This window comes from Gopherus flavomarginatus, chromosome 21, assembly GCF_025201925.1.
Source record: "Gopherus flavomarginatus isolate rGopFla2 chromosome 21, rGopFla2.mat.asm, whole genome shotgun sequence".
NCBI classification, from domain to species: Eukaryota; Metazoa; Chordata; order Testudines; family Testudinidae; genus Gopherus; species Gopherus flavomarginatus.
Genome location: NC_066637.1, coordinates 15,486,286 through 15,499,005, shown reverse-complemented (window position 1 = coordinate 15,499,005; position 12,720 = coordinate 15,486,286). Strand labels below are relative to the sequence as shown.

General features: G+C 44.7%; 1 protein-coding gene across 4 annotated transcripts in view; it reads right to left on the bottom strand.

Annotated features, from left to right (window-relative positions):
• UBR4 (ubiquitin protein ligase E3 component n-recognin 4) overlaps positions 1–12,720 on the bottom strand; it is a 113,939-nt gene that overhangs the window by 16,431 nt on the left and 84,788 nt on the right. For all 4 annotated transcript variants that reach the window (XM_050931301.1, XM_050931303.1, XM_050931302.1 and 1 more), the window contains 14 exons: positions 11,455–11,596; positions 10,012–10,093; positions 9,266–9,439; positions 8,592–8,713; positions 7,947–8,144; positions 7,756–7,836; positions 5,236–5,323; positions 4,370–4,497; positions 3,770–3,877; positions 3,182–3,301; positions 2,221–2,411; positions 1,803–1,976; positions 1,046–1,145; positions 205–423 (listed from right to left, as the gene is read on the bottom strand). In XM_050931301.1, the coding sequence (XP_050787258.1) occupies positions 205–423; positions 1,046–1,145; positions 1,803–1,976; positions 2,221–2,411; positions 3,182–3,301; positions 3,770–3,877; positions 4,370–4,497; positions 5,236–5,323; positions 7,756–7,836; positions 7,947–8,144; positions 8,592–8,713; positions 9,266–9,439; positions 10,012–10,093; positions 11,455–11,596 (1,927 nt within the window). The remainder of the gene's footprint in view (positions 1–204; positions 424–1,045; positions 1,146–1,802; positions 1,977–2,220; positions 2,412–3,181; positions 3,302–3,769; positions 3,878–4,369; positions 4,498–5,235; positions 5,324–7,755; positions 7,837–7,946; positions 8,145–8,591; positions 8,714–9,265; positions 9,440–10,011; positions 10,094–11,454; positions 11,597–12,720) is intronic.

The window sequence follows — 12,720 nt, the reverse complement described above, 5'->3', positions numbered from 1 at the left end:
TCAGAGTTAAAGGATTTCCCACACTGAGACAGGTAAATGACCTTCACTCTTCCAAGAGTCATGCAAAGACCATGTGGCTGGAGCTCTGGTCACTCAATATTTGTCTTGCACTAAAAAAAAAAAATTCTTCTAGCATTTTTAGCAAGACAGGAATACAACATCCACCATAGACCACTGGAATCCATTACTGTGGATAGGCATTACCGTCATTCCCAGAGTGCCTAAGGCTTTTTGCCTCATTGCCATGGCCATGCGCTTCTTCTCCGCACGTGTCTCCTTTCGGGCAGCATCTATCTTCCTGTTCACCTCTGGATGTTCCCTCAGTGCCTCCAGCAGGTTCTCAGCTAATGTTCCAATACCTTCGTCACTGGACACTTGCTCCAATTTGTGCAGGTTTGTAATAGAGTCTGTGCCTATTAGTACCTGTTAGAGATTAAAATACAGCAGCTCTTCAGGAAAAATGTGAGCAAGACCCGAACTATTTCATCTAACCCAGCCTGCAGCAGTCACTGATTGACTAGTTAGAGCTTTAGGCCACTACAAAGTTTTATGGAGAGTAGTTCACTGCAATGCTACAGGCGCCCAAGACTGGTGTGTCTCAGTCTTCCACAATGCATCTGCATCATACCCTAAAACTGCATACCAAGGCTACATATACTGAGTAACCAAGAGCTAAAAGGAGTTTGTCATATACGCTACTGAAGTTAAGCCCATAAAACACCTAGACCATGGGAAACCCATCACAGCCATAGGTTATAGTTCTACCTTGCACTTCAAGGAACTGGAAAATTTAACAGAAAAGAACTATCTTGAGCTATAGAGAACCAGACAGTACTTAGTCAGACTCTCTCTACTTCAATGGGCATAGCCTGGAAAGAACTATTGGATTGACTAACGGATCAACTGGGTATGAGAACAACATTGCTCTCTAAATTCAGCCACAGTACTACTATGAAAAGACTGATCTAGCTACAGACACCATATAAGCTCTCAGATACAAGCCAGCCACCTGCTTCCTGATCCGTTTCCAAGACTATCTCCTTACCTGTGTGGCAGGGTGTTGAGTGGCGAGCCCTCGAAGGAGCCTCAGGATGAAAGGAAGTGCTGGACGAGATAAAAACTTCTTCCATATGTCTGCATCCAAACTACAGAGAGAAGGCAAAAAACATACAGCCACTGAAAGATAATTGCTAGCACCAAAAGGTATCTAGCTTCCAGCCAATAGCCAGCTTGCACTATACAGGCTTCTAGGAAAGATGTCCACCTTTCCCTCATTCCCTCCACACAAACAGATCATAAACTTACAACCAGAAGGGCTACTTTGTTCCCTTCTGTCTGAGCTCAAATATTTAATTCAAATTTTAGATGTTTATTTATAAAATCTTAATATGGTAACTGAAATGACATTCACACTCCCTCCTCCACACTGCACACACTATCAGCCAGTTCCTCATTCTGTTGTTAGCTTCAGGTTTTGTTTTAGGCCCATGAGATGACCCTCAATGCGAGCGCTCTGTTTTAGGGTTGTGGATAAGATTCAGCCAGGAAATGAGGCCAATTGGAGCATCTGAGTAACCATGCTTAGAGCTGATAGAGACTTTAGGTCATCTAATCCACATGTACCACCACTGTAGTTCTGTCCCCTCAAGAGTTCGTTCACCAGGGATTCACAGAGTCTAAATCTTTCCAGGGATGGAAGTCCTAACCCTCTCCTTGGAAGACCATTCCATTTGGTGATGATGAAATGAGATAAGATACACATGGTTACCACACAACACAACACACCACAAAGTTACCCTTACTTCTTTGCACTGGGGATATGCTTTTTCATGTAGTCGAGTGCATTCTGTGTAATCCCTTTCTGGAGGATGAGATCTTTCAGCTGATGCCCGTTGCTGTTATTCTTTATGCCAGCTGCTATTTTACAGAAACAGTCCAGGAAAACTTTATCATCTCCACTGTGTTCCTCATCATACCTGAGTGGGGAGAGGAAACAGCAGTGAATTTAGGGCTCTCCCCTAAGGACCCAGCAGATATAATGGTTCACTCTGCAGAGTAACACACATACATCAGCCCAGATAAGCTCTTCAGAACTCCCACTCGCCAACCAGACTCCTCTTCTCCTGCAAATATCCATTAGACTAAAAGGAATATCAAGGATGCTGATTTATTAAGAATTTTAATTTAATTGGTGCTCTTTGCTGACATCACAAAACGTACTTGTCAAAGTTACAGTAGGGCTTGAATCGATCAACCAGGATCTGCATTTTCTCCATTTCCCCAAAGGACAGATAAGGGATGATGCGTAACAGGCCTTGCAAAACACTGGGATTGGAGCGGACAAAAGTGCTGTTAATCTGATCCAGCAGCATTACCAGCTGATCCTTGTCACCAGTAAGGAGAAGGTTACCCTGCAAAAAGGAGAATGATTTATGTTCAGGATTAATCTATAGGCTTCAGGAAAATCCTCCTATTCCAGTGGTTTACTGACTGTTCTCTATCCGGAGGAAATCAGAGCTTCTGGATCTCAGTAAGACAGCGTGATAAAGAACAAAAACAGCAAAAGTAGAAGTCTCGTGGTCACGGAGAAACTGCATTTTTAGCACATTTCCAGGTGTCTAATGGAACAGCTGTATCAACCCATCTAATCAATACCTGGCTTTCTGCAACTGCTGTTAAAATGTTCTCGGGTTGAAACAATTTAACCCTAGCCCAAAGGAGGTCTGACTCACGCAATAGTAGTTCTACCAGATCCACTGGGCTAATGGTACCCTTAGGGGAGGGAGAGAATCCCCATTTCTCAGTGTTTCTGGTGTAACCACATAGTTCACATTGCCAGTTATTCAGAAAACTGAGTGTGGTTTCAGAGTTCATAAAAAGGCACTCTAAAGGACAAGGCAGATTCACCTCTTTCCATGTCAGCAGATCCAGGCACTCTGACCCAATGCAAAAGAGTTTGGTAGGAATTTTACAATGCTTTTGGTTCAATGTTGCTCTTCCTCCTCCTGTCCCCAACACAATCTTTACCAACACTGAATCTGCCAAGTATTATCGTGTTTCATGACACAGCTTAGACTCCTTTACAGACCATGGAAGGTCTGTACCACTGAACAAGACGTTTAAAAGCCTTGGATTCCAGTCAGTATTTCCCTCTCCGTGGCACCCAGAATAGAACACTCACCTTGTCCTCACTCAGTGGTTCTGCATTAGACTCATCCAATATGATCTCCATGATACTAAGCACCTGCTCTGCCACAGCTGCTCCTCCACTGTCCTTGCTCTCCTGCTCAGCTACCAGGGCCTGCAAAAAAGATGACATTACTCACTATAGCACCAACTGCTATCACTAATAGATGACAGAGGGAAAATAGGGCTGATAGTCCTTAGCTTAGACCAGAGGATATTTAAGCTCTCTTTTGGCTGCCATGAGGGAAGTATGACTGAAATTTTGGGCATCTTAAATACAACTGAGCAGATGAAACATTTTCAGAAGTCCTGGTAAATTTGTGCAAGAGGATCCTGTTCATTACTGAGGAAGGACATGAATGTGATCTCAGCTAAGGTGTGGATAAAAAAGTTGTGTTACCTGGAATGCTACTCTCCAGATAACTCCACTAATCACCCAAAGGTAAGGTCTCCGTACTAACTCCAAATTTGTGTTCTTGATGCCACCATCAAACTACACTGTTGGCTTTGGGCATGATTTACCATCCAGCAAAAGGTGAGCCAAGGGTACCAAAATCCACCTTAGGCCAGAATTCCTCCTTACCAAATTCAGAGTTCCCAGCATGACATTCAAAGTGTTCATCTCAGGTTTGACCAGCTGCTGACGGTTCACTTTCACTTTCACACAGTAGCTGAACAGTTTTAGCAGCACCTTCAAAGAAACAGAGACTGTAACCTACAAGATATCCGTGAAAGGGCTGGGCAGGATGTAAGCAAACTTAAAAGCTCCGAACAATCTAGATATCTAACTTTCCAAAACCCCTTGGAAAGCACAAGATGTGACCCCTCCAAAAACATTAACCTCAAGAAGATTTTCCAGTAAGAGTCTCAAACATAAAACAGTCATGTAAACAACCTGGGGCCTGATCCCGCAAACTGCTCAGTGCCCTCAACTCCCACAGACTTCAAAGGCTTTTCCGAAGAAGTGTTAACAGAGGGGATTAAAAGGGGACAAGAAGAAAGGAGGAAACTGCTACAATTTTACTAGCCATGGATTAGTGAATTTAAACTCTGCTGCAATATGTGAGCTGCTGTACAGGACTGCAGTTGGTAGGCAGCTATTCTAGGAGGAGCAGCTTTCTTGACTGCTTATGGATTTACTCTACCACACACAGTCTCTTTGCCATGAGTTGCTCAGACTCACTGTCAAGAGATGTCGACCTTGTTTGAAATCCTTGATTCCAGTCAGTCGGTTCAGCATGCACTCCAGGCCGCCACACTGCGCCATCACACCGGCCATTTTATAAACCTCTTCCTCATCCTCCTCTTCATCTACAGGAAAGAAAGACTATGACAGAAGGGAGGCAATGACAGCGACAGCAACAGGAGTATACAGCTGCCCATAAGGAGAGAGGCATTGAAGTAAAAAATGGAGATTAAGCTACAATTGCCAATGCCAGATACAGTCAAAGTTAAGCAGCTGGGCCAAATCAGAGAAAAATCACCATGAGCAAGAATATTAAAGAAGGATTTTGACACACAAGTTCCTTCCCCGTCTAACATGAAGTCTAAAACTCCAAAGTGCTGCTGGCCGCAAGCTCCGGTGTACCAACTAACTTCAGAATTGAACGTCAATATAAACAGTTGCTCTAATATCAGGGACGTCTGAAGTCAGAGAAAAGACAGTCTGGTCATTAAAGCACTGGACTGGAGTTTGATTCCAAACAGTGCCACAAATTTCCTGTGAGATATTGGGCAAATTACTCCATCTCTCTGCATCTATCAAATGGAATTGATACTTTCTGAACTCAGAGGGGGATTGTGGGGATAAATTAATTCATGTTTATGATGTGCTCAGATACTACAATGAGGGGGGATATATAAGTATCCACACTGATATTATAAGACAGTATTGATTATTTAATCTATTCCTGGCACAGGAGGTAAATATAGCAAAAGAAATGTTTGTCAGCCAAATAAGCTCAGTGCTGTAAGGTTAATGGTGCCATACTTCTGTAGTGAGCCCACACTCCAAATCTAATTCCAGTTTCTAAGGAACAAATGCCTTACCTGTAGTGGAGTCCAGCGACTCAATGAATTCTTCAGTCGCATCTCCTAGCAACCCTCGCATGCGGTAAATGATCCTCATTGGCTCCCCCTGGGGAGAAGAATTAGACAAGTGTCATGTTTGCTATGCTGTGTCTCTGAAAATGTCCAGTTGTCCAACGATGTTTCCTTTAGAGGGGATGACAGACATTTAAGCCCCAGATTCCTTTCACCCCAAAACAGAAGGTAATGCAGGGAAATTCTTGCAATGGCTCATTTCTCCACTTTTTATCTTTTCTAGAGTCTCCAAAACCCTATCCTCATAAAACCCCACTAAACCATCATTTTGTCTAGTCTGTTTCCTAACAAGGCCCATTACCAAGTTGTATGTCTAATTAACAGTTCTCCCTCTTACATCACCTGCCCTCATGATAGATTCCTTTAGTAACAGGCTGCACTTTGGTATCACATCAGTGAAAGACATAGCCAAGAAGAAGGGGGGTGATGAGACATGTATGTCCTCAGAGAGGGTACCTGCTCTATAATCAACCTTCTCGGCTGATTCCATGGCACAACCCTAGAAAAGACTGGTAAATAAATTGGATGGGGTGTTGCCCAATAAATCAGGGAGAAAGAGGCTAATTAGACTGGTGTTTTTAAACAAACAAGTCTCCTAGCAATGCGAAATGAAGAAGAAAAGAGTAAATGGCATTTTGATGAGCTTCAAGTGAAAAAGGGTATTGAGCAGTGTGCAAACACCGTAAAGGACTAGCTGCCCCCTTCCTGCGGGCAGGGAGTCAGGTAGCAGGATGCATTTCCCGCCAGAAAACACTGGCTGAGTGTGTATCACCAAACTTATCTTAACAATATAGGTCTGAATACAAAGAAGGAAAAAACCCGTAGCTTTGGGAACAGGAGATCTTGAGAAAAAAACCTGTCAGAGAGCGCACTAAGCCTAATGTGGAATAAGCAGTGCTTAATGTCATAGCAAATACATAAGCACAGGGAAAACCCTGGGGGAAGATCTGCTCAAAGGCCATGCTAGAGACCAGCAATTAACACCACAGGGGCCCTGGTAAAATGGCAAGATGAACAAAAAAAAGCTAGTGAGAGAGACAAGGGAAACAAAACAGGCCTGAGGTTAGCTTCTTGTGAGCCTGTCTATTTCCTAGGGAACGCAAGATGGAGCTCCAGAAGTGCTTTGGAGCGATGCACACAAAGGAAGACAGATGAAAGCTGTTAGTGACAGTAATGCTGAACAAACTCAGCCTTTCACATCCAGCAGTGCATCCTGGGAAAGCAATATACTGGCTACAGAAGAACATCGCACACAAACAGCACTTCCAAATGCTGAATACATAAAAGGGGTCTGAGGGGAGCACATGGAATATTCAGCCTTGCTTTTTTGGGCAGCTCACATGCACCATGAAGACCAGAACTCATTTCCCCAACCAATGCTGCTTCTTAATGGAAAAAGGTGACCATCAACTAGCTTCAGGCTTGATTTTGCACCACAAAAGTTTTTACTCACAAGCCTGATCAGAGGTGCTGCCCCAAATGAACAGCACTATACTGCATATGAGCTAGGCACTGGTATTATTTCGAAGAAAACAGGATTTATTTGAATCTGCCACAGCAGTATTGTGAAATAAAACACTGAGATCAAAGTGAAAATGACCAGTCAAGTTTTCTTGTCCAAGGTGAGCAAAATGCAAAGAGTAAACTGTGCATAAACAAGAAATATAAAGTAACATTTTAAAAACTCAGTCAGCCTTAATAATCTCCAGTGCTATTAGCATGAGCAGGAAGGCGCACATTTTCTGCATGCAAGATGTACAATGAGAGCTTCCTTCTTAGTGCTATCCACTAAACTAAACCCTCACAAACAAGGCAGACACCTCTTGACAGGTGCCCAAGGTGTCACAGTAGGATGACTGCAGAGTGGAAATACAACAGAGAAACTCCTTTCTGATGTGACAGCTTGGGCAAGTCCCTCAAACTCAATTGTCTTTTTTCTGCAGAACTAAAATGGGGCAATACCTACCATCACCTCAAAGACACATTGTGAGGATTAATGTCTTAAGTTTTTGGAGATCCTTAAATGAAAGACATTACAGCAGTATAAAATACTATTTATATCAGATACTCTTTCTGCACAGACATTGAAATGCAGAATAATAGAGCAATCTGGTGTCCCAGGCGATACATATATCAAGCTGCCATGTGCAGACGGAGTGTAAAGTGAAGCTTGAAAGGCAGTCACATAAAATGGAGCTGTTTTTTAAAGGAAGGGTCAGAAGAGTCTTTGTCTGAGAAGCCAGCTCAGATTTCTGCAGATGCATAAGCATAACATAGTCGCTATTCTTAGCTGAGTCAGTGTTATGTGCTTCTAAGCCACCAGTATTGCAGGGATGAGTAACAGAGGTGCTTTCCAGTTCCCAAATGAGTGCCTGGAGAGATCTTGAGCAACTAGACACCAGAGACAAAATCTGACCCCATCTGGTATTGTTTTAAAACACAGAGCAGGGGGACACAAGCACATACCTCATTGGTGGGACACCAGACCTTCTTGTAGACCTCAGCCACAGGCAAATCCAAGCTGATGATCTTATTGTTCACCAGAAGCTGAAAAGGGGGAAATAACGAAGTCTGAGCACACACTCACACCACATCGCTGATGCAGATCACCAGCCCCCATGTTTCTCAGCATGTGGTCAGCAGTTGTGCATTCTCACCTCCATTCCACTGTCATCCTCCAATAGAGCCACAAGGTCGCAGTCCTGGCAGATTTTGTTCTTGATGTCCCTCATGAGCGGCCCAATGCCCGGCTCATTACTGCTGTAGGGGTTCCCTGGCATCCTTCCCTGCAAGAAATCTTCCTGCTGGGGATCCTTCTCCAGTGTTACAAAGAACTCAGTCACTTCATTTTCTTCCTTAAGAGCAAAAGCAAAGGGACAGTGAGTGAAGATTTCCCTAAACATGTCTTTCTCATCCTCATAGCCATCACCAGGATTTTCTCTTAAGACAGTAGAATCACTAGCTCCCCCTGCTGTGCCTACAGACCTTGGAGGAGACCTGATAATACCAGATGATCTTCTGTAAGTAAATTCCCCACTGCACACTAAGGCCAAGCCTCAGGCTTCTCACCTGCTCAGCAATGGCACAGGAACCCAGCACTGGTATGGGGTCCCAGAATGGGGACAGCACACTAATACAATTCTACACTGGTTAGTGTCAAACCAAAAATCAGTGGAGTCAGCACAGCTTTGGGATCTGTTCTGCTGAAGTGTAAACAACTACTTTGACTATTTTGACAAGCTTGTTTCATTCTGAGGACGTATACAAGACCTGCAAATGACTGCAGGTATCTGCTCACTTACAGGATAGATAATACTGCAAAGTCTTTCAAAGATGAAGACAGGAGTCCGGTAGTCATCAAGGCTGTAGCGTTTAGCAGTTTCAATACACACTGCCATAAACGCCTTTGTTTCAGATTCTGTGCCTGCAAAGAGAAGGGAGTGTTTCATATTAATCTAACTTTTCGGTGGGCTCCTTTTAGCCCAACATATACAACACCTACTCTTGCAGTAAGTAGCACACTTCAAGGCTACCTCTCTTCTGAAAAGTATCTGTTTAACATAGCTGGAGAAACTGCTATCGGTTCATGCTAGTGCCACAGGAAAATGATCCTTCCATAACAAAGCACGAAATTCCTGGGAATAAATAAGGGTCTCTTACAGGCATTTTCTTTAAAATTTTCATGTGGCCAGGAATGGCAAGGGGCTCTGCTTGCTAAGTTTATTACATGATGAAGGGAGAGAGGTGAGGGAACCATTGACCTACATTAGTGTTTGTAACCCCATGGCTAGTATATATCATGCCATAGTTTTGAAATGTTGTAGGATGTGCTTTAAAACCAACATGATGTGATGGTCAAAGTCATGAAAATCCTTGTTGTGGAGCCCTTGAAGTTGTTCCTTTGTGGGACTGCATGACAGATCTTGTCTTCTCAGGTGACCTATAGTCAGGATTCCTGGAATCCAGTTGTCTCTACCTGTTGTCATATCCTCCAGCATCTCCAGCAACATGTCCTGGGTCTCATCGATCAGCTTTGTTCTCTGCACTACCAGCTTCCTCAGGCAGAGATAGCCATTCAGGACTGTGCCCACCAGACGGCTCTTGAAGTGTCGTTTGATGGACTCCACTTCCACAAACGAAGAGAGAAGACCTACGAAAACAGGAGAGATTCAGGAACCAGGGGACTCTATTTGCTTTGTTAGCTATGAATTACACATGGCCAGCAAATCTAGAACTATTCTGCGAAGGGAACAAGAAAATGAAATGGCCTGCAGTGACTCCTGGTGTCCACTCTGTTACTTACTCAGCCTACACCTATATAAGCCAAAAGATTTAGGGTGAAAAGACGGGCCAATTTTTGGGATGGGGATGGCTTGTATGCAAGACCAAATGTGATCAGAGGAGAGGGATGGGAGCAATCTCCCAAGTATGAGCTTATAACGTCCTCACCAAACTCCACCTGTGGGATTGGGGGCTCTTTTCTCCAGCCTAGGGAGTGTGTCTGAGAAGGGATTGGCAGTTCCACAGTGGCCCTTTTCTCTTGGCTACTCCCCTGGCCTCCTATGTTTAAGCCAGCTCTGACGATATGCAGGTGAATGACTGTACTAACACTTAAACCTACATTGGGGGACAGTTTGAAACACTGCTACATGCTTTTGAAATGCAGTGAACCATGCTGCAGATCTTAATATGTGACCATTATATGGGGGTGCAACTAGGTACCTGTGAGGCTCTTCAAGGCATATCCCTGCTGCAGGTCAGTGCTGAGTGTGGCTTCCTCCAGGGCAAGTAAACGAGCTATTTCCTAAAAAGAACAAACACTATCTACATGACAAAGCAGCAAAACAAACTACAGGTGCCATGAATGACCGGCTGATCTGTGCTCAGCAGACTCAAAGCAAAAACACCATGTTTCTAATGGACACAAAGGACTGGGGCTGGCTATGTAAAAGCCAGAACTGCAGAATAAAGTAAGACGACGATCTGTCCACTGGTGCCCAAGCTGTATTCCTATTCTCTTCCACTTACTCATCTCATTACCCACCTCTCTGCTGGTCAACCACCGCACACGCTGTGCTGGCATTGTTCATTATGAATGATGTGATCAGGATACACCTGGTATGTTTCATTGCACAGGAGGGGTATTGTACACAACTGTGCCTGTAACATTTTATTCAGCCTCTTCAGGTTCCAGTAGGTTTGCTATGGTCTAGGATTGGATTTCACTGCAATAAACTTGAGTATCAAGGGCTGCTGAAACTCAACGACTTGAAAACTGTAACGTAAAAACACTCCCTCCAAATAGCCCATAGTTCATGCTGGAGGAACTGGAGCAGACCTAATCCTTCTGCTCTGTGGTCACTATCTGCTCTCTGAGCCTCTCAGTCCATCAGCCAGGACATGGTATTTTGGCACAGAGCTGCTGCCAAGTCAACGTACCAGACATTTTTGCTCCTTGGCACAGTTACCCATGGAATATTTAAATAAAGGGAAGTGGCCAGCTCACATCGAGGCATGAAGCAGCTGGGGTTAAGAATTATTATAAGCCATTTCTGCCCATAGTGATAGGCGTCAGCTCAGAAATATTAACCTTATACAACTGATACCATGGGGAGGAAAGAGATTCAGAATCACGCACAAAAGCAAATGGGTGCAGCTCTTAGAGTGCAGAAACCAGGTGAGGAGACTGACATTGTGGTGCTTGAGGGGAGCTGCAAGGTTCTCAGGTGCTGACTTCCCTGCTTTCTCCTGGGTGCTTGACCCCCCCCCCCCCGACCCTGCCCCCACTCCACCTCTTCCATGCAGCCCTGCCCCTTCTCACTCCTGTCCTGCCTCCATTCCAACCCCTTCCCCAAATTGCCACCCCAGCCCTGCCTCCTCCCCTGAGCATGACACTTTGCCCATTCCTCCCCTTCCCTCCCAGCACACCATCAAACAGCTGTTTGGTGGCAGCTGGGGGGAGGCGCTGGGAGGTAAGTGGAGGAGTGGGAATGTGGTGCGCTTGGGAGGGTGAGGGGAGTTTGGCTGCCAGTGGGTGCAGAGCACCCACTAATTTTTCCCTGTGGGTGTTCCAGCCCTGGAGCACCCACAGAGTCAGCACTTATGGCAAGGTTGGCACCAGCTTCCTTGTACTATGTACTTTGCTTCCTTCTTACAGATCCGTACCTTAGTGATGAGGTTGCCAACGTAGGGCAGAACGCCTCTTGCTGCCAGGTAGACCTTCCAGTGGGCGGGCTTGATGAGCTTCTGATACAAAGCCAGGTACTCGGCAGCACACTCTCCAGCAATGCTCAGCTCATCCAAGTAGCTAACACAGGGAAACAGAAGTTAACTGCTTCCTAGTGACAAGAAGCACTCAAAACTTAAGCATGGGTTGGCACCCTGGGAAATAGCTATAATTTTTTTTTACAAATAGGGTGCATGCCTGTGTGTGTTTATGATGGGTTACTTGTCAGGGACTTAGCTCAAAAGGGGGTTGTTAAAGGAACCAAATAAGAATGGTAAAATAATGGCCTAGATAAGGAGCATCCCAATAAACACTCCAAACAATAGCCAGGTTTATAGCTGTGAAGAAGCAACTCCTCAACTCCAACCTGGTGACAGAGCTGTTTTGCCAAGGCTGGGAAGAAAGAGATCAAAGGGAACACACCAAACCATTAGAGGATCAGAAAAGGTTGGTGCTTGAGTGGCCAGAGAGGCTGCCCAGAGAGTGTCAGTGGAAGCTGACACGCTGGCAAAGGAACACACAGACAGAGAGAGCATGCTGTGAGCAGGATGGTCTGTTTCTCCCAGAGATGGGGGTTAGCTGAGGGGAACTTATAAAATCTGGCAAGGATCGATTATGGCATAAGACTCTCTTATTGATTTTACCCATTGCCGTGTGCACATTGTACCTCTGGAGGAAAGAACAAATAATGCTTTGTTTTGAAGACTGTTTTAAGTCATTTTTATCAACATGCCAGTCACAGACCCTAGGAATGAAAGGGCGTACAGGTGTCCAATGCAGCTAAGCTAGTCACATTAACATGGATGGGGAATGGCCCAGAGGATCCAGACCGAGAGTGGCTGGACTATGTGGTTCCACCCACAGCGAGGATCAGGAAGTTAGGCCTGTCACCTAAGGAGTGCAGCACTTGAGAGGAACTGAAAGGGATTTCAGGCATGGTTCACCTTGTAACTGTGATACATGGTAGGGAAACAAGGTTGGAGAAGAGCTGTAAGGAGCTTGCCTTTCCCCATTTGTGCTTTTTCTCCTCAATACCAGTTCTACCAGGGTTAAGTGCTGCTCCTGTAAAGCAGTAAATGCCCAGGGGAGACATACTCTAGGGATTGTGGTGAGAATTCTTAAAGGAGTGATGTGCAAGTTCTAGTGGGGATCAGAGAAATCAAATTATGTGATTCACTCTGATGCTACAAAGCTAAGTGCCTTGT